Source organism: Musa acuminata, chromosome BXJ3-6 (genome assembly GCF_036884655.1).
Source record: "Musa acuminata AAA Group cultivar baxijiao chromosome BXJ3-6, Cavendish_Baxijiao_AAA, whole genome shotgun sequence".
NCBI classification, from domain to species: domain Eukaryota; kingdom Viridiplantae; phylum Streptophyta; class Magnoliopsida; order Zingiberales; family Musaceae; genus Musa; species Musa acuminata.
The window spans coordinates 1,674,178-1,702,134 of record NC_088354.1 but is presented as its reverse complement, the minus strand read 5'-3'; the positions used below and the strand labels follow the sequence as shown (position 1 = coordinate 1,702,134).

The 27,957-nt window shown below is 35.8% G+C and overlaps 2 protein-coding genes across 4 annotated transcripts; both read left to right on the top strand.

The window, feature by feature from the left end:
- Positions 1-25: 25 nt before the first annotated feature.
- Positions 26-11,403, top strand: LOC135582951 (DUF21 domain-containing protein At1g55930, chloroplastic-like). 2 transcript variants are annotated; one of them, XM_065157608.1, is made up of 14 exons: positions 26-671; positions 806-903; positions 1,012-1,105; positions 1,692-1,774; positions 1,886-1,984; positions 2,236-2,317; positions 3,295-3,434; positions 3,510-3,588; positions 3,694-3,757; positions 4,053-4,144; positions 6,505-6,570; positions 7,581-7,697; positions 9,477-9,653; positions 10,479-11,403. In XM_065157608.1, exons 1-14 carry the CDS (start codon positions 150-152, stop codon positions 10,758-10,760), a joined length of 1,995 nt encoding a protein of 664 aa, XP_065013680.1. In that variant the 5' UTR covers positions 26-149; the 3' UTR covers positions 10,761-11,403. The 2 variants fall into 2 exon arrangements, with proteins under 2 accessions (XP_065013680.1, XP_009402839.2); XM_009404564.3 differs by lacking the exon at positions 26-671 and having other exon boundaries at positions 826-917.
- A 3,437-nt stretch (positions 11,404-14,840) lies between these two features.
- LOC135641264 (transcriptional adapter ADA2-like) lies at positions 14,841-26,665 on the top strand. Of its 2 annotated transcripts, XM_065156525.1 has the most exons (13): positions 14,841-15,087; positions 18,603-18,658; positions 18,875-19,053; positions 21,618-21,683; positions 21,774-21,899; positions 22,005-22,080; positions 22,921-22,984; positions 23,073-23,128; positions 23,274-23,339; positions 23,611-23,830; positions 24,519-24,729; positions 25,510-25,854; positions 26,271-26,665. In XM_065156525.1, exons 1-13 carry the CDS (start codon positions 15,035-15,037, stop codon positions 26,475-26,477), a joined length of 1,725 nt encoding a protein of 574 aa, XP_065012597.1. In that variant the 5' UTR covers positions 14,841-15,034; the 3' UTR covers positions 26,478-26,665. The 2 variants fall into 2 exon arrangements, with proteins under 2 accessions (XP_065012597.1, XP_065012596.1); XM_065156524.1 differs by having other exon boundaries at positions 21,774-22,080.
- The last annotated feature ends 1,292 nt before the right edge of the window (positions 26,666-27,957 follow it).

The following is a 27,957-nucleotide window of genomic DNA, read 5'->3' as shown; positions in this document are numbered from 1 at the left end:
AAGAAGAAACAATAGAAACACTCGTTATTTTTCTGCCCCACCGATGATAAAAAGAACGGAGGCGCAACTCCATCCGACACCAATCCTTGTTTGTTTCGAGGGCAACGCCGTCTTGCTTGATCTTGAATTCCCCACGAAACCCGTTCGCGATGGATCTGGCAGCGCGCAAGACGTTCGTCCTCCATCGGCCTCCCATGCTGTTCGCTGGCAAAGCCTCGTCCGTGCACGAATCCCGTCGTGCTCGTTTGAGCGTCCCCGCGCCTATCTGTGCCCTAGGAGCACCGTCGCGTGGCTTCCTCTCCCTCTCCGCGCGAGGCCACCTGAATTCATGTCTCCCAGCTTCTTTCGGCGTCCATGCCCTTCCGACATCGGTCATTTCTTCCTGTCCGCCCGATGAGAAGATACGAGATGGATTCCGCCTCGTTCTCGTCACGATTGCATGCTGGGTGTTCGTGGTAAGGTGTCAAAGGGCTTTTGCGGCCGAAGGCACTGTGGATGCTGCGAAAGGGGTCTTGACATCAGGAAGAGCGAGTCTTAGTAGAGCCTGGCCGAAACTGCTGCAGATTCTTCATGTGCTCAGGGAACAAGGGTTGATTTTGGCGGCGCTTCTGGGTTTGTCGGCGTTCTTTTCTATGGCAGAGACGGCCATCACTACATTGTGGCCGTGGAAGGTGCCTACTGCCCTTTACATGCCCACTTGTCGGGTCCAATTCTTGAATTCTTCTTTTGGCATTATTTCTAGTTCTGCTTGGAATAAAAATGCATGAGATAAAGTCTCTTTTGGCTTAATGGCTTTATTCATCAGGTTCGAGAATTAGCTGAAAAGGAACCTGAGAATGGTGTCTTCAGAATGCTTCGTACTGATGTCACTCGTTTTCTCACTACAATTCTTATAGGCACAACGTATAAATTTGTTTGTTAAGTGATTGTTTCCCTTGGTTTCCTTTTATGATTTAATTGTTATCATTCAGCTTCTAAAGTATTCCCTGTAATGTTGTTATGTGTGATCAGCGTGGTCAATATTGGTGCTACAGCGCTTGTTACTGAAGCAACAACTGCAATTTTTGGGGAAGCTGGTGTTAGTGCAGCAACAGCAGTTATGACGGTAGGCACTGGTCCCTTTAATGATAAAACTGCTTTGCAAAATTACGCTATTCTGCATGATTACATCATATACGGTCCAGACTCATGTGACTGGGAAAAGTCTTGATGATGTCATTCTAGATATACACAATTATCTCGGCTGGTTCAATGTATCAAAACATATACCGATTACAACCATATTCTGAGCTTTTGTTGCTACCATTTTCCTTGTTATTCAGGAACTACCTTAGGTCTCCAGCTACACCATTTCTGTAATGTTTTGTGCGTCACTATCATTGCTGTATAAGTACAAAATTATTTGCCATTTGTATGCAGATTGAGTGTTAGTTAAAAGATTTCAGATGTATGTTATGTTTCAGAGCATAGCTAATCAAAGATCCAGTTATGTGTACAATAAAATGGTAATTGACCGAACAATTTTCTGTACATATCTAGGACCAATAAAAATAACTAGAAGTACTTAATTTAGAAAGTCATATTTTGCTTTATAAGGGGCGTGTTCTTGTATACTTGGGATTTATTGGTTGGAGCTGTTTTATAAACTTTTTTGTGATCCTTAACCCCACTACATATCTAAATTATTGCAGGTTGCTATTTTGCTGCTTACAGAAATCACTCCAAAAAGTGTGGCTGTTCATAATGCCACAGAGGTCGCTAGGTTTGTCGTAAGGTGGGTTGTCGACTGATGCTTTAATAATTAGAGTGGAATCATCATATGCTTGATATGAGAATCTAACAAGGCTGCTGATCAGAGTTTAGCTTGTGATGCCAATTAGATCAGGCCAGTTGCATGGCTTTCTTTAGTCTTATATCCTGTTGGAAGAGTTGTTACCTTTTTGTCGATGGGAATTCTGAAGCTGCTGGGCCTGAAAGGGAGAAGGTAGGGTGTACATTGAGTCTCTAAATTCATGCTTAGTCCTTTTACTTCACATCGTGTTTGATCAATTTTCATGCACATTTTCATTTCATCTGTTGATTAAAGAGTTGTTCATGTTTTGGGCCAAAAATTTTCAGCTCATTTTAAAAGTTCACTACTTTAAGCATTTTGGTAAAAGTAGTTTGATTTTTCGTATATAGGCAGTTTTGTGCAAGGGTTTCTTTGGTTCTTATCATTGTTGTTTGTCCATGTAGTGAACCATATGTCACTGAAGATGAATTGAAATTGATGTTACGAGGGGCAGAACTGAGCGGGGCAATAGAGGAGGAAGAACAGGTGAGAGAAATTCAGAAAATTTTGATTCGTTGTCTCTCTCTGACTCTGTCCTATATTTTTTTACTCTTTTATAATCAAGTAACATTCATTTTGTTGCCTGGGTTGTTTCATGTGATTGAACAAAAATTGCCTTTTTGTGGCATGGGGATGCTAATACAATTTGGCATATAATAAGGCAAAAATTGGCTAAGGTGTACATCAACATGACACATAGATCTTTCTATCATTTAATGTTCCGACCTATATTGACCTGTGCCAGTAGGTATAGAAACCCATCCATACTATGAGTGTTCGTAGTTTTCAAGGGCAAATGATGCTAACTTATTTTCTTTAAAATGGTTCGAAATACATAAAGATTGTCTGAATTATCTACAAGATCATAGTTTCTGAAAAGTATTTCTTTTGCAATATCCCAGCAACAAAATCCAAGCACCTAGTTAGAAGATGCATACAGGAGTTATCCTGTCAGTTTGTCTTCCTGTGAGACTAGGAAAATGATACTTTCGAATCAGAAATGATAATGCTAAATTGCTGTAACACTTTGAAGAAAAATACTTTTATTTTCCTTGTCGCACTGTCAGGCACCTTTAGATTACCAGCCATCTTATTCTTATTCTGTTCATGCTTCTTGTCAATAAGTGCTCACACTTAGATGCACCTACGTCATCAAATTGAGTTGAAAGAACTTTAACACTTGATGTCAGTATGTCACAGTTGATTGACATGCCTGATATGACAATCTGATAATGTTTCAATTGAATTATACTGGATATTTGTCATGATGATCTTTGAATGTTTCTAATGAATCTAATGTAGCCTTAGTTTTATGGTTTCTACGTGTAATCAGAACAAATGAACAGCCATCAGCTTTGGGACTGATGGCGCAATGATAAAGGGAATATGAAAGTAGATCCATTATTATTATTATTATTTGCTTTATGTGGAGTGGATAACTAAATGCTATTGTTTTTTAACAGGACATGATTGAAAATGTTCTAGAGATAAAAGACACACATGTTCGGGAAGTGATGACACCACTTGTAGATGTAGTTGCAATTGATGGTAGTGCAACACTTATTGATTTTCAGAAATTATGGGAGACTCATCAATATTCAAGGTATAGTATATTAGATTTAACATGAATCAAATATACAAACTGGTTTCTTATTAGATATTAATAATAACTTTTCAGAGTACCTGTATTTGAGGAGCGCATAGATAATATCGTAGGAGTTGCATATGCCATGGACATGCTTGAATATGTTGAGAGGGTGGGTTCTACTTTACGACAATTCAATATTTTACGATCAATATGCCATTTAATTCTCTCATGGTAATGCTTTTTATTGATCAATCTGTCTCTTCTGCTTTTAAAGGTTGAGAAGCTTAAAGAAATCACTGTGAGAGAAATTGCTCGCATGCCAACATATTTTGTGCCAGGTAATCTAAACTAGTGACATGGTTTTTGGGAATTGGAGTAATAATTTGTGGTTGTGCATTAGTTAGCCTGCCACTAGATTGTTAGTCAAATCTCTTTATGAGAGTAAGCTTTCTCTGTTCTTCAGTTGCTTAATTAATAATTATTTAGTGGAACATTTATGTTTTTATCTGGTTTGTAACTCTAGAATCCTCCTGCTTTGATCTTTCTTCTGTTGTTGTTTTAATAAACTGTGTTTGTGTGTTTGGAATTCTGGCACACTAACTGCAGAGCATTCTTTCTTTTATTACAATGCAGATTTGATGTCTGTCTGGAACCTGCTGAGGGAGTTCCGCATAAGGCAGGTTCACATGGCTGTAGTCCTGAACGAATATGGTGGAACTGTTGGTGTAGGTTCAGCTGAAGCTCAATACTAATTGTTTGAGTATTTTATTAGTGTTCACTTAACAGTTATCTTTTAGTGGTTGGCTTTATCCCATTCTCTTATGCATATCCTCGCATTTGCTGTGTGCTTTTGCAACCTTATTTTATAGCTTCTGGCAATTTTACTTCATTTTGATTGTATTTTGGTTCACTATGGCAAAGGCTAATGACCATATCTTCTCTATAATGGGTCATAAGATAATGGAATTGAGAAAAGATATGCAACTTTTTTTGGTCCAACATCTTATCTAGCATATTGGTACTTGATATAGTATGGTACTGATAAAATACCATCTTGAGAGAACATTATGGGGTTGATACAATCTTTGTCAGTCATTAACTGTATTGACATATCTACTAGTCTGATCCATATTGAATCAGTATCTAAAATTCAATTGCTGCTCCTCAAGTCAAAGGGCCGTTTTTATGAACCATTTATGTTCTTTTTATTTAGGGAAATTCGGAATTACATACTTCATTCAGTATACATACAACTCTTACTTTGGTATTAGAGAACACAATTAAATTTATAATTTATTTATATTTTATGTAAAAGATTTTGAACAAGGAATCAGAAGTAGAAATAGCTGATCATCAATTTCTAGACAAGATTTGATAATAAAAGGTTAGAAAAACTATTTTATTGCTTGATTCACTTCAATAATGAGAGAAGCTAAAGCTACTTTGACTAACTCTTATCTGGAGTAGGTTTGACCTCTTTTTTGCTTGTTCACAATGTTATACAATGCTAATATAACATAGTTAGTAAGATGTTACTTTTCCTATCAAATTTGATTATGTAGAAAGCACTTACATCATGTAGATATTCAAGGTGTTACATGATGTACGCATGCTATGCAACTTATGTGGCTGCATATGCTACATTATGGTTCATATGAATATATTTAAACAATGCAATAACTGTGAACTGGGAAAGCAGATATTAGTCATGTTTAAACAATTATCATTTGATTGTATGCTATGACTAAATCTAGAATCTATGGGATGTCTCACTTATTTAAATAATTATTCAAGTGACAAGTTGCAAGAAATGGATAGAAGTCCAAGAAATTTATATTATATTGTCATGGATTCTTATTATAATATAGAATTATAGTAGCAACATAAATTAAAGCAAGAAGGCTGAAAAAATGACATGTATAACAACATTTATCATGTTTATGCAAACTATACATGTGACCTCATCTACTTCAGAGGCAGTATATTTTGCATGTGCAATAATACCACATATTGATGCTGCATGCCTTATCAAAGGATATGACGGATCCACATATGTTGTGCGTTAGACTGCTTCTGGCGGTGCTGAGACTGACATGTATTAAGTATTTCTAACAATAGGTTGTTCCTATGAGAATAAGATGCCTCGGATTATAGGCTTCATTCATTATTACATTGCTCTATTTATAACAATCATGTTGACATTTGCTTATCAATTAAATATTTTAGTTGAAAATATATGAAAATACATAAATCAACTAAGCCTTCAACAATTTCCCAATTAGATTTATGTAAAGGCTGTCTCCTTCATTGCTAAACATATTATCAAAGATAAATCATGTATGTCCTGATAAAAGTTTTGATAATTTACCTTCTAATCCTAAGAATAACACAGAAACCTTTTTATTCAGCTTTTGTTTCTCCAATTACTAAACCCACATCTTTCCCTGAGTTCACTTATTATGAGAATGCATTTGGAAGCAACATGTATGAGTAGGAATAGCTCTTATAGATAGTTGAACACAATAGAGATATTGGTCGAAGTCCCACCAACTAGGAAGTTCACACCAACCTTAAAATGAAATTCTCATGCCTCAAATCATAAAAATCATAAAGGAAAATTATAAAATATGAGAACAACTAAATCAAGTTTAGAAACCCAGAAGAAAAAAGAAAAACTATAAAAGTCTCTGTGCACCTAAGGTTTCTGGATAATATGGTTGGCAGAGGTGCATGCAACTATGGGGCATTGCCCATGGGATATGGGTGTATCCAATGGGTTTCCATGTGCAGGAGTGTTTGTCTTGCTAGACTGAACAGTTAAAAGGATGCACCTGAGAAGGGAGTCTATATGCTGACAGAATATTTTACTTCTGGCATCTTTTTATGAGCCATACCTCGATTAATACTGTGAAAGAAATTAGTTGAGGACAGAAATCTAAACAGGCTCATATCTTGTTGAGCAAAACTATGTGCTGTTTATGTTTTTGTTATTTGATACTTGTATATACTTGGAATGCTGTAGGAGCTTCAGTCATGATTTTATAGTTCTATCTAGTCTCATTTATGAAAAACTTAAATTGGACAGATTGTAACACTGGAAGATGTTGTTGAAGAAATTGTTGGTGAAATATTTGATGAAAATGACTCAAAGGTAAACTGTTGAAACCTCCATTTTCTAGTGTTTTTTCCCCATGAAGATTGTTTATATTTGAATAAGGTTTCTGAGTTTGTGGAAACATTACAATGAACATTATCAGCCTAAAGTTTCTTGTTTATTTTTTTTCCTCTTGGCAATTATTATCTCAGCTATACACATCTGAAACACTAATCACCTTCATGTGTTTTTTAATGCTTTCTTGTTTGGCTACATGGATTAAGTTTTTTTGTTGTGACAAAGGATCATGATGAAAGGTTTTGTGTGCATGCTGCTTCCACATATCACATGCATCTATTACATGTCATGCATTCCATGACATGACACATACCAGCTAGTCTGCATGCCTTTTCACACTTGCATGACCCTGCACACAAATTTTCTATGTGCTGGCTCTTGATGTTTAATGGTAACTACCATGGTGAATCCGCACCATATTGCATGGGTACAAATACATTATTGGTTCAAATCATTCTTGGTGTCCCGCTTCTGTGGCAACATATGATATTATCATGCTGCAATACCTCAGCTCTCTTTGCTCATATCTTCCATTTCTGAATGTTGTGAATTGTACAATACATTGATTATTGACTATTCTGGTTCCAGTTAACCTTTAGAATTATGGACTTCTCATTTTTACTGTCATGCAACTGTTTGGGTTAGTATTTAGCTTATAATTTAGTGCTCTAGCCTCTAGGTCCATGTACTTGTTGCTCTCGTTTATGATCAGAACTATTCATTCAACTTACAAGTTAATGTCAGATAAATGGAGTAAAAAGATAGGAGAAGCATAATTTTTGAAAATTCTCCTTCATGTCAATATATGAATTGTTGTTTAGTCTTTGTAGAGCCTATACTTTAAACTAGAGTATTATAAGTTCGATAATGTTGGAATGTCAGGACCTAAAACTTTGACAGATGTGATAACATTATGTTCTGTGATCTCTTTTTCAGTGAAAAATATTTTTCTAATAATTTTTTTCTTAGCTATTTCTTGTTTAATGCAGGAGGAAATTCAGCGTAAAACTGGATACATAGTGTTGCGAGATGATGGAACATTTGATGTTGATGCAAATACATCAATTGACCAGCTTTCTGAAGAACTAAATGTTAAAATTCCAGAGGTTGGTAATATTTAATCTTGCCAAGAAATAAGATATTTGGTTCTGCAGCATACTATTTCAAATGAGAAACCATTGATCGCTATCCTCACAGGAGGTTAAGAATAAGGTCACTTTGCTATTTGCCCTTTGATTCCATATAACTTTCTCTTCAATGTGATATAACTAAAATTTTGAAAGAGAGGAAACTGACAAACGGAGGAAATGAAGTTAAGGGTGAGTAAACCATAGAGTCCAAATTCGAATGGCATTGTCTTGCTTGTTTATTTATTTAGTTGTTTAACTAAAGTTATATATTGTGTAAATTCAAAACAAAAATACATTGTTTTTCAGTATGGATTTTAAGATTTGGCTGAAATGTATCATTTGGACAAAAAGTCTTTAATATGAAAGGGACTTAGTGAGATTCAGGCAGCTGGATTGGTACATGTTGATTAGTTAATACAGGCTTGTATCATTGGGCTTTGGGTGGTTCAGACATGTTGGATCCAGAATGGTTTAGCATTTAGTTCTGTGTCATTTCAAGCCTCTTGATCAAATCCTTCTTGTGAGTTTGATGCACATTTCAAAACAATGCTATACGCCTGCCACTACTCTGTCAAAGAGGTGACCATAGAAGTGTAGGACTATGATGTTGTTTTAACCCAAAACAATTTTGAGATTGATAGGCTTCTCGTTCTTCATTGTAGTGCTGTTGCAACATTAACATTTTAATTTTCATTTTGTCCTCAAATATTCAACTTATGCCTGCCACAACTCTGTCAACGAGGTGACCATGGAAGTGTAGCACTATGAGGTTTTTTTACCTAAAACAATTTTGAGATTGATAGGCTTCTCCTTTTTTCATTTTAGTGCTGTTGGAACATTAACATTTTAGTTTTCATTTCGTCCTCAAATCTTCAATTTTATGGAGGGCTTGCTTTTAGTTAATAGTGTTAACGAACTTCCATGGTTCATTTACCATGTTAGTAGGATTAAGTCAAGTAGCTTATTTGTGAGGACCTTTAAGAATACGAATGTAAATAATAAAGTATCATGTGCTTGAAAAATGTGATTAATGCTATTGTTTTGATAACATTTTGCTTGCCCTTTGAAGACTATATGCAATAAATAGCTCTGTGCTCATGAAACTAGTCAATAATGTAATGTTATGTGAAACTTAACATATATATTAGCACAAACGGGAGGTACAAAAAATTCAAAAAAGGTTGTTGACTGAATTGATTTCTTAGTATGTTCTTGTTGTCATGTATCTTGCCTCAAACAGTTGGTATACTATAGCTTCATGTTGTCATACTCTATAAACAACATATATCATATGTTTTAAACATTTAAGTTGAATTTTGCTTTGAAAATTTTATTTAAAATGTTTATGATTGAAGAATATTCTATGAAGTAAAATTGAGCAGATTTTGATTGCAATAGAACCAACTACAATTGAGCATGATTATGAAGAATATATTGGATACATGGTATCCCACGAAGAGTCTGTTCTTTCCAAAATACCAGTTTATGTTTCCACATAGCAGAAACTATTGTATCTTATATAATAGTGTTAGTGAAAAGAGTGATGGATGAATTGAATTGGATTAGTACTCCATCTCGTCAAGGAAAATAAAAGCAAGGCTGAAGTTATTATGAGATGAAGTAGTGTATTCTTCCCTAAATATTCCAAATAGTTTACACATATATAAATACACATTCTTTTAAGGAAACTAAATACATAAATTTTCTGTGTGCGTATGAACTATTAAAGATGCCATATCCTCTTTGATCTTTCAGGGTCATCAATATGAAACAGTATCTGGTTTTGTCTGTGAAACCTTTGGATATATTCCAGAAGAGGGCGGGAAGATTATAGTGGTACTTGAGAAGGCGAATCAAGAAGAAGAAAGTGAAAATGCTGAAACATCACCTGATAACCAAGATGAAGAGAGGCATCAAACTTTTGAACTGGAGGTACATCTGGGATACTTTGTCTAACAAATACTAGACTCTTCATGTTCCTTGAAATCTCTATGATTGTTGATACTCATATTTTCATCCTACTTGAACTCTCTATAAGTCCTCATAGAAGCAAACATATTGTGGAATCCACATTCGAGAATCCAAAAATTACCAGCAAGGGCACAATGGTAGGCCCTACATGAAAATATTGTTGACTCTCCATTTATCACATAGACACTGATCAGTAAGTCACTTTAGGAAACTATTGTGTTTCATGTTGTTACTGATGATAGTCATAGCCAAGGGAAAGCATCTTGTGCATGGCTAATCCACGGAGACAGCCAACTGAACAGGCTTACTGCGATATTCTTCCTCTTATGATGTTTTCCTCCTTTTTCTGCTCTTTTATGTCTCATTTCACATGCTGTATCCTCTTTTGCATTTGCTGTTGATGCGATCAATAAACTGTTTTCAGTTTGGTTTTGGATCCAACATCCCATGTTTGATTGTATTTGATCTTAAAGACTTTACTGTATCCTCATATGAAACAATAATACATCACGTATTCCTATCCACTTAGTGTTCACAAGTAGTTATTATTGATTACCGTTATTGAGGTTTGATCTATATATATTGTAAAAGAAGCAGAGGCCTTCAGTCTACTCTAGTTTATTTAAGTGATTTTAGATAATTTTTTTGCTCATTAATTTGTTGAACTCTAGAATCTTTTTCTTATCTTGGTTTTTAAGGGATGATTTTGTTACATAAAAACATAGACATGTTTTCGGAGCTCCCCCTATAAATTTTGCTGTTTCTGATGTTGTGAACTACATGCAGGTACTTGAAGCTAATGAAAGAAAGGTTGGCTTAGTACGATTTATACCAATAGACAACGAGGGTGAGGAAGACTTGGATAACAAGGGTGTGAACCGAGTTGTTTCTAAAAAGGTGATTAAACAGAAGAAGCAGACGGTCAATAAACCAGAAAAGTGTGACGAGGAAATTGAAGAGAGTCTCGAAGATGGGTGTTCGCAACAGACAATTTTACTACAGGAGCAATTCCAGAGTGATGGTTCCACAAGTCATGCCATTGATGAGAAAGTAGATAACCATGATTGAAGTATATGATAACTGCACTTCATCCCCGATGCTTCCAGTTGATAAAACAGAGAAAAAAGGAAAAAAAGAATGCCCCAAAGAGAGAGAGAGAGACCCAGGAAAATTCATGGTTTGCTAGACAAGCTACTAGGATCACTTTACAAGTGAAGAGAAGTGTCAACTTCTGTTTCATTGGATGTCACAGAGGCTTGCATGTTAACACTATTGGACCACAATCCTAACGACAGCGAGATCTCGAATGACTGGAGTCCAGCACAGTTGACATGGTACTCACTCTGAAGGGATGGCGAACTGCACAGAGACCTGGAAGGATGTTTCAGATCATGGTGGAAGAACCACTTGGGTTGTTCAGCTTCGGCAGTCAGCTGCAGGATCTGCCTCTCCTTCCTCATCTCCTTGATTTGCTGGAGACGCCTGAACCTCTCTTGCAGCAGTGCTATGGATGAGCAGAGGACTGTATCATCATTGTTCTGCCTTCCCATGGATCAACCAAAAGTGGTTCCACAATGGCGATGGGTCAGTTGTGTTATAATGGGATTGTATTCTTTTGGGGTTTCACTGGGCGTCTGAAGAGCTGTGTATGTATTTATAGGGATCAGAAGTTGTCTTCTTCCTTTTCATCTATTGTTATGTTTCCTTTGCACTTGGTTGTTTCTGGACGAATGCTAAAGAGAGAGGTGAATGGGGCATCGGAGGTGCAAAGTCCAAGAAGGCAAGGCTTTCGTGGCTTTCTAAGAATTGGGTTTGGTTAAATCTGGATATAGGGAAAAAGGACCTCTGAAAGGGGAACAGGGTTGGGAGATGAGTCCAAAGACTGGTGGATTTAGCATTTGGAGGTGCTTTCACGAGGGAATAACAGGTAATAAGATGACCATATCATGCCTGCCATGCAGGAGATGTTACTTTTAGTTAGTGCTTGTAGGCGTGCTCTTGCCAGTGTCAAAGGTAAGTACCCACTTCCAGACATCGTTATTTATGTCTTCCGGCTTCCATGCATTTAAATTTGAATGGTTTGGTTGAGGCTCGATGATCCCTCTGATGTTGCAGGTTGCTTTCGTATCCCCAGGTGGGATTGTATCTTTCTTTTATATGCCAAAGCCGCCAGGTTATTGCGAGGGGGAGGGGAAGTGGGTGGGGAAAGCGGTGGGTTAGGAGAGCATAATTTTTGGGTCTAATGATGTCGCCTGTAAAGGAGAGGCGCTGACTGCTGCTTTTCTGATTTCATGCACGTCTTTTCTCCCACTTTTTCTTGTCTCGAGTAATTGGATGGGACTGGCATGATCCATCCTCCGAGCTCGTTTGCCTTGTTAGTGGACTGCTGATGTTAAAAAAGAAGACGTGCTTTTTCTTCTCAGCCTGCCTGCCTCCATTCTTATCCATATAGCCAATCTCAATTAATTTTGTTTTCTTTTTTATTTCTTAAAGGGAGAAACGGGCTTTGTTTGGGCATGATCACACATTTCATCCTTTGGTTGGAGAGATTCTGAGCATTTCATCCTAGGGTTGCAAAGTCCAATTATATATCGAATTTATCATGTTAGAAAGTGTCATAAAGGGTGCTAATGGTGGAAGGTGTCATGACCTAAGTCCAATTATATATCTGATTAATAATCCTAAGATGAACTAGATGAAGTATAAAAAAAAACCCATCAGATGAAAAATATCATATGAAACTTGGAAAAAAAAGAAGAATACGTGATATTTAATAAAAATAACAATGTTCACTCCTTACTCATGTTAAAAGAGAAGATCTGGAGTTAGGCTTATCTATTGTGTTGTCTAATCTGGCTTTAATATTTCTTGTACATCAGATTCTCCTGCAGTTTTTGGCATCAGAGCATACGAGAGCAGGTGCTCCTCTTGACGTGCAGGCTCTCACCAGTAATTTAATCGATCGACGATGGAGATATAAACGTAGACGGGCAAACGCAGTTCGAGGCCTTTCATCAGATACTGTACACCATCATGAACAATGACATTAATTTAATCGATCAACGATGAAGATATAAAAGTATACATGCAGACGCTGATCCAGGCCTTTCGTCAGATACTATTACACCATCATGAACAACGACAACGAGGTGAAGACTACACGATCCGACTAGTACAGGATTGCATCCTCGGCAAAGTTGATTTTTGTAGTACATTCTACGACACTTCAAAGTTTTGAGGTACATTCTACAAAACTACTCGGTCCGTAGGCTATATATGTCAAAAATATATCGAGCATTAAAATATAGTTGATTTATTTTTCTTTAGGAAGAGAAAATTACCTAAAGGATTTTGGGATATAAAAACAATTTGTTATTATACAAATTGTTTGATAATGTCATGTCATGTTGCTAATCTGATCAATATTGTTGTGAATTATTTCCATTTGCTTGGTTTGTGATTATTGAACATATGTTTTTATTATGATTTATTATATGTGGTTTTGATGATTCCCACTTGTGTGTGAATTCAAGATACTTTATTTTTCTGAAATATGATGTTTTAAATTGAATATGTTATTAAGTGTAACATGAGTGTATTCCAAGTATAGCAAGAGTAATTTTCCTTAAACCTATTCAAACTTTTCTATAACTATTCTAATATGGTTCTAATCAGTTTACTATTACTTTTCCTAATTGTTTTTGAATTTAGGGTGACTAATTGTCTAAATATGATACTTTTGGTTGAAACTGTGATTAGTGTAGCCAAATTGTAATACTAGTGTGACTCAGTAATTTTCACTAAACTTATCGAAACTCCTCTATTAATGTCATAATATGATTTTATTATGTTTAGTATTTTTTTTAATTTTTTTAACTTTAGAATGATTAATTATCTAAATAAAGAATTTATGTTTTGAATTGAGTGTAACTAAAGAAATTTTCATCAAACCTATTGAAACTCCTCTATAAATATCTTAATATGATTCTAGTATGTATAGTATTATTTTTCCTAATTTCTTTTAATTTTTAGATGTTTTTATCTAAATATGAGATTTATGTTTTAAAAATATGATCGAGTGTAACGAGAGTACAACTGAAGAAAGTTTATCGAATCTATTTAAACTTGTGTATAACTATCCTACTATGATTTTAATATTATTTTTTATTCTAAAAATTAAATTATTCAAAAAGGTATTTCGTTTTGATCGATACTACTATTTCATTTAGTGTGGTACCATTGCTATTGGGTAGTGTTACAATATTATCGAGTGTAACACTACATAATATTGTAACACTACATAGTAAGAAGGTGACAATGACCTCTTGCCTAATTGGCAATGTTGATAGTGATCACGACCATTAATATTCATTAGGACGGTGATGACGAACTCCTATCTCACTGGCAAAGGTCATCGCATGATCATCAAAGTCTAACAAGAAGGCAATGGCATTTTGTTATCATGACGACCATGACCAGTAGCAAGAAAGTCGATAATGATGAATGAGGTTTGATGGTATAATTTGAGAGAAAAACAAGGGTTAATTTAGACCTAAATTAAATAAATTAAAATAATTAATTTATTTTAAATCGACCAAGTCAGGTTCATATCATACAAATTAGTTCAACCCAATAAAATATAGAATCAAACAGGAAAATAGATATCTATTATGAAAAAAAGAATGCGCCTTAGTTAAAAACAAAAATGGGGCATCATATGATAGAACGTCATTATTGAGAGTTTTTCATATATATATATATATATATATATATATATATATATAATTTGATGTTCTCTCCAATTGTCACAGATTTATATAAGGGCCTACATATATTACAATGGTTTATGCTTGGAGAAATGCACTTTCTTTCAACCTTAAATACGTACGGTTGTGATTTTGCCATAATAATCAGTCTTTATTTGCTCATACGCCCCTCTCGATGTATTAATTTGCGTTTACAACCTCGTAACGCACGTTATTGTGTTTGTTCGCTAAGAAACCCATTAGAATTTATTTATTTGTGTATACAGCCTCATAACCCGTACGAAGTTCTTTTTGATATATACCCCTCGATTTGAGTATATTTGTGTATACACACCCTCACGTCATATGTAAATGTTATGTACCAAAGAATCGGAGCCGGCGTGTCCCCAAATCAAGGGGTACTCCGTCAGATCGCTCGCTCGACGCCGATCACCGCCCCGGGTGGATGCCCGTACGCCGACGAAGAGGAGGCCCCTTTCCTTCTTTAAATGCCAGAGGGCTATCGCCCCGTATTTCGCCTCTCCCCGCCTCCGTGATTAGGGTTTTGTAGCGTCTCCTCCCGGCCTCCCAGCGGCGATGGGGCGCTCCCGCGCCGTGCCCAACTCCGGCGACGACGACACCAGTCATAGGTAAGATGACCCTTCTCCATCGTAGGTAATTCTTTGATATCTTCTTTCTACGAAATTACCTCCGTCTAAATCATGCTCGTGGTATCTTTTTCTTCTTTCTTGGTTGATTTATTAAAAAAATTGATGGGATTAGGTCGTCTCGTGCCGTTTATGATCACTTTCTTAGGTTAAAATTCAGTTCAGAATAAAAATATAAATAAAGAAAAGGAAAGCGGCGGAAAAAAGGAAGCGATGGGTAGAAAGATGGTAGTGGAGCCAGCTGTGCCGTAATTTGTATTCAGATTGCTCACTTCTTATGCTTGCGCTGATAGACATTTGGACCAGATCCTTTAAACATGTTAATTGGTATGGAGTTAAATATAGTATAAACGGGAAGAAGGTATTAGTGCATACAAGACTCATGCCAGGACAAATTGATATATGAACTCGTAATGTCTGTAACAATTATCAGAGAGATAAAAAAGTAAAAAAAGCTAAACATAATTGTATTTAGGTGAATCTGTGAGTTGGTTCACTGTAAGCGAAAGCACTATGCAGTGCCCTCAGTGTACAGACTACAGTTAAGAGGGATGACAAGTTGAAGGGTACCTAAACAGTGCAACATACATTTAGGAAATTGAGCTCTTGGCCTTCCTATTTGTTTGTGACCCATGCGCTAGAGGATAATCGGAAGTGAGGAGGCGGAAAGGAAAAATAAATCCAAAGTTTGGTCACTTTTAATCAATTAGTTAAGTTGGAAGTCCCACCATTGCTTATACATATGCTGTATTTCTCCTTGTGCATTTCAGTATCTCCAATTAAATCATGTAACTATGAGGTTATGCAAGAAGGCTACAGAGAGGCTGGTGGATAGCTGGAAACATGGTTTATTAATGTCCTAATCAAGTACACCAGAAATAATATATGACAAATGTCTTGGTATCTAATTCTATAAGAATACATCTAGAATTGAGAAGATAGTAATTTAATGGGGATTTAACATCATACACAATAGCGAATATTTGAATAGTATGATAATACAGGTTAAAGAAAGAAACTTATTAAAGCACCTACAACTACAAAATCACAGAGAGAGAGAGAGAGAGAGAGAGAGAGAGAGAGAGAGAGTAGGTGCCCTCTGAGATTTTAAAGCACCTACAACTAGAATACATGAAAATGATGATCTAAACAAATTTCCATGTGAATGGTGATTTTAAACCAAGATATATTTTAAAGCACATTTTACATGAGAATGATGATCTAAACAAATTCATCTAATTCATTACTTGTGGATGGAAGGCTTCAAGATGAAGAACTAGAATATGGCTATGTATTTGTACAAGATACAAATATCAAGATTCATTAATAAGTGTGTTGATTTATCATAAGTGCGTTGATTTATCTTGTGTGCTTTGCTTGACAAGTTACAACTTAAGTTTTGTTAATGAGTGAGACATAATATGCATGACATTTTAGTTATGGCTTACAAGATAATTCAACATAATGTGGTATTAAAAGAAAGGCTAGGATATGGCCATTTGAAGATTGTTGATTATTTGTTGCCAAAGGTTCTTAAGAATTAAAATATAACATTTCTCAAGTGACAAAAACATCATAAAATACCCCAACATTTTTATTTATATATGTTTCATTTATCATGTAAAAGTTATGCTCTTTACACTCTTTTCTATATATCGGGGATTGTGATCCATTTGTGCACTATGCTATTGTAATAAACTTTTAGAAGTTATTGACATAGTACAGAGTTGGGTGGTGGGTTAATGAAGCTTCTGTGACATGATATTGGTTTTGTATGTGCAAGGATAGCAAATGCATTTATTAAATAATAATTGAGAGATTGTACATGAAACATGGAGGATTAGAAATGTGGTGAGAAAGAAATAAATGTTAGAAACAAGGAGAACATAAAGAAGATAAATAAGCAGAGGGCCAAGAAACCATAAAAAGTATCTTCTCCATTGGTAATCAATGTGCTAGTATGAATTTTATATAAACATGAACTTTTTTTAGAGAGAGAGAGAAAGAGAGTGACTCAAAATTGAAATTTACGTAATGGCTAGCACTTTCATAAATTAGTCTTGATGAACATAACTTTTCTTTGTAAAACCCATGTTCCATGAAAACCTATATAAAGTGACGAAACTACTAATCATTGAACAACTCTTTTGTCCAACCTCTCTCTGAAATAGTTTTCTTAATCAATGGTCTTGATTCATCTATTAGTATTGATGTCTATCACTTGGCATAGGAAAACATTGGTCATGTGTTGACGGGTGAAAATCAATCATATTGCTAAGAGCATTTTGGCAGATCCTTGTCATAAGTTTGTAATTCTATTTGAATGAACTGATTCCTTTGTATAGTGGTTGATATCCCAACTTATGCACATAATCATTAATTCTACTTAAAATAAGGCTCCAAAACCATTACTAAGATCATCCAAGAATAATGATTATTGAAATATGAAACAAGCCACTTGAAGAGTTATGGATTTTATTAGGATCGGATGACCAAAATTGCTTGTTAAAGGTTTTAACTAGGGATCAAGGTAAGTTCGATTGTTCCTTACATTTTGGGGGTAAACAAGCAGGATTTTCCAAATTCAGAAAAGAAAAAGAAAAGTTGATCTTACACAAAATGGGATGAAAGTTGGACACATGGTTAGTGGAGGGAGGATGGATTGCAGACGTATTTTAAGCAGTATTTGGAAGGTAAAAAGAGTTCCTTTTTTTGTCACTTTTTTATAATTTGAGTATTGTCTTGCTCATTATTGCGGATATTCTATAAGGCAACCATATAACTTTATGCCTTTGCATATGCACATTACATGTTATACTAAAATGTTCAGTGAGGACTTTGTTTTTTTAAATATTCAAGTAAGTACTATGTCAGACATATATTATCAATTTGAGAGAATAAACATTCAACAATAATTAATGTTCTTATTGGGAGTTCTATTCAAATTTGATATTGTAATTGTAATAACTAGGAATGATTTTGTGTTTATAAGAAATAGTTTAAGATATTGACAGATGGCAGATACAACTGCTAATATCAATGTCAGTGCATGTTATTATGCAGCCATCCAGCATATCAAGGCCAGGCAGCCCTTATGTAAAGTACTAACATGACTGATTTCCTTTTTTATTTTATTTTGGGAAGTAGGAACGTTGGTTTTTGAATGATTATCTGAATTAGAGTTTTGAGGTCAGTTTCTGCAGATTATTGTGGTTTCATATCTTGTCTTTTTTTATTATGTTGGGAACACAGTAGATAAACAAGGTTTGGATCATAACTCTCATCTTATTGATATTGTCAGTGGTTTCTTGAAACTGTCATCAAGTAACTATAGTAGAAACTCTTTATACATATCATTGTATATTCTATGATGAAACTTCTTCATGGGCTTATTGTTGTTGAATGCCTATATGGATGTGCCAGTGAACATGTGTTATTATATATGATCATACCCTTTTTCTTGCATTGTTGAATTTATGACAGGATTCCTTGTGCAGGTCAAAGAGGAGGAGGGTTGCTGCAAGTGGAGAAGCTTTGGGAAATATAGAAGCAGGTATGCTGATGTTGTGTGTTTCTGAATTGTCAGAAACTTTTTTATAGTGATTCTTCCCTTTTAGATAGAGATGAAGTCATGTAATTCACCTTTCATCAAAAGGAAAAGGAATTATTTCCTTTTCCATCAGGTTATGGTGTTCTGATGAAACACTTATTCAGCTCCCTTTCTTTCATGAACTCAATCTCATGGTAGCTCTCATGACTGATGAGGCAGGTTCAGGAACAAGTGAAGGGAAGAAGGCTTTATATCACTGCAACTATTGCAACAAGGACATTTCTGGAAAGATTCGCATCAAATGCACAAAATGTGCAGACTTTGATCTGTGTGTGGAGTGCTTCTCTGTTGGTGCTGAGGTCACTCCACACAAGAGCAACCATCCCTACAGAGTCATGGTTTGCACAATTACTTGGATTTAATTCATAGATTTTTCATGATCTTTTACTGCTGGATAGTATGTTAAAAGAATAATCACTTCTTTGACGTGAACTCTTTCATATTATTTAGGTTCAATTTCTAGAAAAGAAGCAATTTGCAGGCTTTTTCTTTTCATTACCATTTTTATCCCAAGGTGCAAAACAGTTTGACAAGTGGTTGTCTCCTTGGAAATTGAGGAGTCTGTTACAGAAGGGGATTTTATTTTGCTATCATGGAGTGAACCACTTCATTAAGTGGTATGTAAGATTTGATGTAAATTCCATTTGGAGTGTACATTGTTGATTCCAAGAGCAGAAACAGTGATATTTAAAATGACATCTTGGACTCATTGATTGAAAAAGGCGCTTGAGCGCTTGCCTAGGCGCTCGGGCCAGGCGAGGCGAGGCCCAAGCGCCTCGCTAATGTCCCAGGCGGCGCACTTCAAACAGGCGCCGCCTGGGCGCTCGCCCGAGCCCAGGCGTTGGGCGCTTCGGGCGAGCGCCTGGGTAAACCAAGTGATCGAACCAGGATTTTAGGTTTGGTTCGGTTGTTAGTTGGTTCAATCGAACCAACTAAACCGATATAACCCTTACCCAACCCTAACCCGCTGCCGCTCCCGATCCCAATCCCGATCTCGCTGCTCGTCGCTCCTGCTCCCGCTGTCGCTGCTCGCGCCTCCCGCGAGCCCTCCCGCTGCTCGCGCCTCCCGCGAGCCTTCCCGCTGCTCGCGACTCCCGCGAGCCCTCCCGCTGCTCGTGCCTCCCGCTCCCTTTCCCGCTGCCGCTGCCGCCGCCGCCGCTGCTTCCTCGTTTCTCCGTCAGGCTCAGTATACAGTATACTCTTAATATTAAGTTTATTTGAATTTTGAAATGATTAATTTTCAATACTGTTAATAGATTAATAATATATTATTTTGATTTTAATGTTGTTAATTTTTATTTATTTGAAATTATTGCTAGGTTTCAACATAAATGGCTTTGATGTAAAATTTTATTATTTTAAATTTTGAAACTTTTTGTTAATGTGACATTGTGATTTTGTACATTAGATTTTCTTAATTTAATAGCATATTTTTATTTAAAATTTTAAATAATTATATTTATTAATTATATTATATATTTTTATATTTTAGCGCCTCGCTTCGCTCGGGCGAGCGCCTAGCGCCTCGGGCGTTTTTGGACCTTGGCGCCTTTTGGCACCTAGTGCTTTTTAAATCACTGCTTGGACTTTAGAACTTCAACATGTGAATTTAAGTGCCAATATAATAAACACCCTCTTAGAGGCAGTGGTTGGTAAGGTACATTGTTATAAATTATAATACAATAGTAATGTTTTAAAAGACTGAACATGGCTGGAGTTATCAGTCATCAGGTTACCTTGATATTTATTTATTTGGATTTCAGCTAGCTGACATTACACAGTTACACTAGTCTCTCCTTTTCAGAAGACATGTAAACATACACATTATTGTTTTCAGCTTATTAATTATCATGACAAGCCAGCCTCTCTACGGTCACATCTTGTTTATATCTATAATCAGATTTGTGTTATCTTATTTTTAAATCTTCTGATTTGAGATTCTTTTAGTAGGATCTGATTGCCATATCCGACATATATATATATTGCAATGCAGCTACCTTAATGAGTTATTGCTTAGTTTTCTTGAACTTTTTGGAATTTTAGACTTATCCTGTATTTATAAATCTTATTTTACTTCTCAAAGTGTCAAAATGCTTGTTGACCAGAAAGCTTTTTTTTCACATTCCTAGTTCTTACTCTGTTATGTATTAACCACCGGTCATCAACAACATTGATTTTTTTTGTATTATGGTGATCAGTTGATAAGTTCTTCATTTCATGCAAAATTTTCATGTCACTCTTTATGTTTACCTTTTTGTGCAACTCTCTTTAATTTGAAAAATCCTATAGCATTATAATCAAGCAACTGAAAATGGCTAATTGACTTCTTTGATAGATCACAGTTAATGGATATCAAGTATCACCTCATCTCAATTACGATACTAACACCGACCGTTGCTTACTGGGCTGCACTGGCAGGAGCCCATCTCTTTGCATTGGGTTGCCCAATTTTTCATTGCCTACTCCATGGTCACACACCTTGTCTTCTTTGTGAAATAGGACCATGATATACTTAAAGTATGATTGTGTAGCCTCCCAATATTTTGGAGAAGAGGACGGGTTGGGGGGGGGGGGGAGGGGGGAGGAAATGGGGTTGTAAGTTCAAGTGTTCCTTATCTTTCCTGTCCCTTTGTCTTAGAAGAAAATAAAATTAGCTTTGAGAAGTCCACTTGACATTTGTCAGGAAAAAAAGAACAAATACTCATCATTTAAGAAGTTCCCATCAATTTGAGTTCCTACTCTTGATGTTGATTTCATATTGAAGTAAATCTTTCCAGATGGACACCTTTTATTTGAAGTAAACGCTTCTACTCATTTTCTACAGAGCTTTTTTTCCATTTTTGATGTATCCAAAAATAATGGTATATCTTCTCTGATATATGCTAGCTATGTCTTTCGACAGGACAACTTGTCTTTTCCTCTAATCTGTCCAGATTGGAATGCGGATGAGGAAATATTACTTTTAGAGGTACTACCATTTTTTGTCTACCTGAAAATTTCAGAACTAGGGGTTCTTGAGCCTTATTAACTTATTGATAATTTGTTGGGTTATCTTTAGGGGATTGAGATGTATGGACTTGGCAACTGGACGGAAGTTGCTGAGCATGTTGGTACCAAGAGCAAGGCACAGTGCATTGACCATTATACCACATCATACTTGAACTCCCCTTGCTATCCTCTTCCAGTATTATATCTGTCCCAGATTAGTGTTGTTCTTATCTTCATATTTGATACTCTTTTTATACCATCAAAACTCTCATGTTCATTTGCATGTGGAATCACACTTCAGGATATGTCTCGTGTTAATGGTAAAAACAGAAAGGAACTTCTTGCTATGGCTAAAGTACAGGTTGAGGGCAAGAAAGGTCAGTTATTTTTTTTAATGAATTAGTTATACTAAACCTGCATGAATAATGATTTTGCCTGTTCTTTGACTGATCAAGGTCTATATGACCATGTTTTCCATGAAGAGTAGAGTTTTTGTTTAAAGCTTTAAATTCAAATCTTGTCGTTTAGTGACCATAAAAGTTCCCTGATGAGTGTTCTGGTTATTGCTTTGTTTTGTGAAGAATGGAAAGTACTTTGTTACTTTGTAACCACATCAACAAACAGCCTAACTATTAATTTCTTGTTTCTTATCTGGTAATTCACCAACTATAAACATGTTCTTAGCAATCATGTTGACAATAAACATAATCTGTGTCTGAAACTATCTACAGAAAGATGCTAACTTATGTTTTTTTCTCTAGAATGTAGTTATATGTGTATATATTTTAAATTAAAAAATTGTGTGAAATCAGGGAAATCATCAAGTTCAATCCCTGAACTAACTTCAAGGGAAGCCCAACTATTCAACTTGTACAAAACTAGGGTCCAATACATGGTTATACATGGTTGCATATTTTGCTAGATTGATCTAGTCTGTTTGTTGTCAACTGTGCATATAATCACATACTTGGTGGTGAGTTTGAATAACTATAATGTCAATGTCCATTGCACATGGAATCACAAACTTGGCACTGACTTTTGATAACTGTAGATGTCAACCTCTTTAAGCACCTTCAGTCTAGACATTAATATGATATCCATGTCCTTGTAGGTCAATTTTATGAAATCCAGTATCCATGTATTTGATTAGTATCATTAATGGGACTTTCACATATACTTATCTGAATGTTCAATGGGTCTATGCCTTTGTGCTGCAGGTTCTTCATTGCTTGGTGATGTCACACCAAAGGAAGAGTCTCCATTCTCACCTGCAAGAGTCAAGTATGTCTGAAAGAAGACCTTTTCTTTTTATTATTAAAAGTACACCTTTTATGAGGCTTCTTTTTTTTTTGCCTTTGCATGATGAAAGGGTTGAAGATATAGGTGAAGGTGCAGCTAACCAGTCACCCTCAAATTTAGCTGCAGGTAATTGAGTCTTTGTTTTAGTAGGCTTTTTGTTGTTCTTTGTTTTAGGAGCCTAAACATGCTTGAATGCAAATATGTTTCGCATCTGGTATTACTGCCATCGGTGCTGACATGTTGATTGGATTATTTTTCTTTTCTTTTGCAGGTGCAAGTAAGGTGACTTCGAACACGGGGAAATTCAAGGATAATCCTGACGGACCTAAAGTTGAAGGTTGCATATTAGCTCAGCGTGCATGTTACTCATGAGTTTGTTTGAAATCATTGTTTTGGTTTTTACCTTAGACTAACAATCCTTGGTATTCTACTGTTCTTTGAAAAGATAATTTTAGTTCGAGCAAGACATATCTTAAGCCCCTAAAAGTTTTTGCCATCTATCCATTTGAAGTTGTCCAGATAACAGCTTTAGTTACTACTTTTATTAGTTCCAACTTTTTTTGCTTAATATGCTCTGAAAATGACATTTTGACATTTTCAATTGGCAGACTCTTATTTGGATAGAACTATTGGTGTAAAAAAGCCTAAATGTTCAGGAGAAGAAGGACCTTCTATAACTGAGAGTGGCTATAATCCCAAGAGGCAAGAATTTGATCCAGAATATGACAATGATGCAGAGCAGGCATTGGCTGATATGGAGTTCAAGGAAAATGACACTGAAACTGAACGTGAACTGAAGCTGCGGGTACTCCGTATTTATTTATCTAGGTGTGTTACCTAGTTATAGCATTTACTGGTTTATATGATTTATAATTAATTAGATGAAATGTTTCTATAGATTAAGACAGACATGATAATTCTCAGGAGTTATTTAATAAGTTTTAAGAACTAAATGTGTCTGTTAGTGATGGAATAACATTTTATAATTACATAATAATGGATTTATTTAGAGATTCACAAACTATAAACTATGAGCCTTCTGGTGTAACTTTGTGAGGGAGTGATTGAATATAAAGGTGAGTCTGAAAATTTTTCAAAGTTTGTTTAATTTATGACATGAGGCCTATTAGAAAGTAAACAACAAAATGAAGTGAAAGAAAAGACATGCCAGTGATTCTTTAAAAAGCTGAGAAAGCTAAACATGCATTCGCTCTCTCTTATACGGAGATATTTGGCTAGAAACTGATGTCAATATTTTTAGCTTGGTTGTAATGGTTTATTACATTTCATTGTAATAAGCTATGACTTGGTTTGTCTCGGAAAGTATGTATACCTTACCTCTTTGTCCTGATTTTACTTGAGATATGACATTGTACTTTGTGCATTACATTACATAAAGCAATTGCCTTTAAACTTTGTTGAAATATCTTTTTGTATGACACTTTGCAATGCTCAAGGAAATTAATAATAATATTTTATTTATAAGAACTTTAAATGTAATTTTGCTTTCTTATAGGCTTGATGAGAGGAAGCGAAGAAAGGATTTCATACTAGAAAGGAATTTACTTTATCCTAACCCATTGGAAAAGGAGCTTTCGAGCGAAGACAGAGAGTTATATAACCGTTTCAAGGTCTTTATGCGCTTTCTTTCTCAAGAAGAACATGAGAACTTAGTTAAGAGTGTCATTGAGGAGCGCAAAATTCGAAGAAGAATTCAAGAGCTTCAGGTGAAATACCTTTTTTGTGGTTAAGTCACTGTTGATTGCTTTTTGTTAAAACTCTTTGCTTCAGAACTTGTTCTGTGGCAAATAGTTTTGGCCAATTGAAACAAGTCTTTATGGAATTATGGTTTATTACTTTATTTAAGGAAACACAAGGAAATATGTATAACTTCTGATCCTAGAGATCCCATACCATGACCAAAATATAGTAACCCTTAGTTTCTCATCTACACCTCTAGTTTTTTTGGATGGCATTTCTCCATGGTAGGCAATCTAGTCAGTGAGGATCACATGGCTTCAGATTTATACAGGGGATCATCAAATGACATGTCTATGCCTTTCCAAATAAAACAAAAGTCCTTTGAGTTAGTCTGTTATTGTCGCTCAGTGATCTATTATCATCTTTCCTTTGAGCTTTCTCCATTTTAACTGTTGAACATCCAAATCTGACCTTACATTAGGTTAAAAGCAGGATAGTACCATTGTCTGGACACAGAGAGAAATTAATCCTGTGCCTCTTTGATTAGCAGAGTTTTAAAGAAGATGAAAGGATATATGTTAAATTATGTTTTAACTTTTTAGAAGACAAATATATAATTTTTTTTTAAAGATAACTAAGTTCCATGCCTTGTGGTACTTAGCTTATCTTGAAAGTAAGAGTCATACCCCAAAACCATGGATCATGGACTGTTTTTCTGGAAACATGTTGCTGAGTATACCATCGTTGTAACTATTTTGTATTGATCACATGATTTTGATTATGAATACTCTACCCTTAACTCTCAGGAATGTCGAGCTGCTGGTTGCCGCACCCTGGCTGAAGCAAAAGCTTACACTGAGCAGAAGCGGAAAAGGGAACTGGAGGTGGGTGCACAAAACTCCAAGGAAAACACACAGATTTTGTCAGGTGGTAAAGTGGCACAAAAGGCAAACCGGCCTCTCAACAGAGAAAAAGGAGACAATGATGGAAGCCCAAGAAACACCACTGACAACCATAAAATAAAAGGCAGCACTGGGTTTGAGTCTAGTGGCAAGGATTCGCCTTCAACAACTACCGGACAAGTTTCTGTGAGATCATTTGATGAATGGGATATCACTGGACTCCCTGGAACAGAATTTCTCAGCGAAACTGTAAGATCAACTTTCTTGATTTAATTAGAAGCACAATAGCTTATTCTTCAGTTCTTGAGAGCTAGTTTTGTAGGTATAAATTTTGGTAGCTTGAACAGGAAGATTACAACTAGTATCTTTCCCAAAACATAAGCTACTTGCAGTTGCAGTTAATGTGCTTCTAACTATGGCTTATAGCGAGTCCTTCAGAGATCACTTGATGCAGGCCACTTCTAGAATCTATGCAAATTTTTTTCCTGGAAGAGGATAACTAACGTCTCTCCTAAAACCTATGCAAATGATGCGCTATAGTTTAGCATGCCAACGTTCTAACTTCTAAAACCAAGTGCACATGGTGTTGAATAGCTGTTCCATTCTTATTCCTGCATATAAATTCTCCATTTTACCCTGTTCTCACTATGTTTTTGTGTTTGCAGGAGCAAGATTTCTGCTGCCAAAATAGATTGCTGCCCAGTCATTATCTCAAAATGCAGGAGACATTGGTGCAGGAGATATACAAGGGCAACATCATCAACAAATCTGATGCCCATGGTTTGTTCAAGGTTGACCCAGTAAAAGTGGATAAGGTATATGATATAGTAAAGAGAAAGTTGGGCCAGCAAGAAGAATCTACTATCGTGTAGTTTTCTTCTAGCACATGCTACTGGGATTTGTGTTGCTTCTGAAATATGTTTAGTCCTGAAAAGCTTTGAAGCTGATACTTGTATCACTTGTAACGAAATCGCGTCCATGACCCCGAATGTGCTGGGTCAGAAGAACAATAATGTGTACCTTAAAGTGATCGTGATAATTATTTTTCGTTGTACATTCATTGCGAGGGACGCTTTTGAGCTATTCCCTACAATACTCTTAGCAATGTGCTGCGGCAGCTGTCTTGATGCGTAGTTTTGTTTCATCCTTCCCAAAATCTTTGTATAAATGATTATTATGTTGCTTGTGCACATCCTGGTTTCTATTGGCAATCAAGGCATTTAGACCTTCACCATGATCACGTGTTGTTGCATGAACACCTTAATCATCCTCTTCGTGTAGATGTTTGGCTTTTAGGGTGGTCTTCAAGCTATGTTTTCTGCTCTTCCATTTGGCTGTCTTAGCAGGTGGTGAGTCTCGAACATCCTACTAAAATTGATCATCCATGATAATTCGCTGCTTGATCGATTTGTTTCTTCACACGTGGAGGAACGTGCGGTCCTCCGGTCTAGTTTGCAATCGATGGCTTGATTCTCTTTGCATTGGGTATGCCAATGCCATGCAAGGTTTGAAACATCTGTTTTGATAACTTAACAATACAATACCATATATATATATATATATATATATATATATATATATATATATATATATATATATATATATATATATATTTATATATATATATATGTGTGTATATATATATATATATGTGTATATATATATATATATATATGTGTATATATATATATATATGTGTATATATATATATATGTGTATATATATATATATATATATGTGTATATATATATATATGTATGTATATATATATTGTTAGTTAGTTAGTTATAATTCAATATCATTCATTGTTTACATTTTAGGTTATTATGCTTGTTGAGGGAAAGTGTAGTTGACGGTTGAGTTAGCCCGATTTGGTCTTTGACCCAAAGGCGTAGGAACATTTGAGAAATCCTCATGGTGGTCTCAGTGTGGCTAAGGTGGTCTTCGCGTAATTATGATCTATCTGAGGCAATCTTGAGGTCGACTTAAGGTGGAATCTGATTTCTCATTGTGTTCCTGCACAAAAGCTAGCATCGGGAGGAGTTTCCCAAACCCAACCGCTTCGACGCTCGAGTTAATTCGCAAGATTATATAGGGTGTGAGATATTTTTGGAAAAAGGTCTGACCCCTAGGTCAGAGTCGGGGGTCAACCTTTATATTTGATCGACTGAGGGGATCTTTTTTAATGATCTTAATGTTTCCCCTTGGCATTTTGTCCATAGGGACAACAAAGGTGGGGACAAGCTCGAATGACCTCTTGTGGATTGTTGTCCACGGAGGTCGACAAGGTCGGCCTAAATAACCTTCCGTGGACTATTGTCCATAGGAGCTAACAAACCATAACCACCCCCA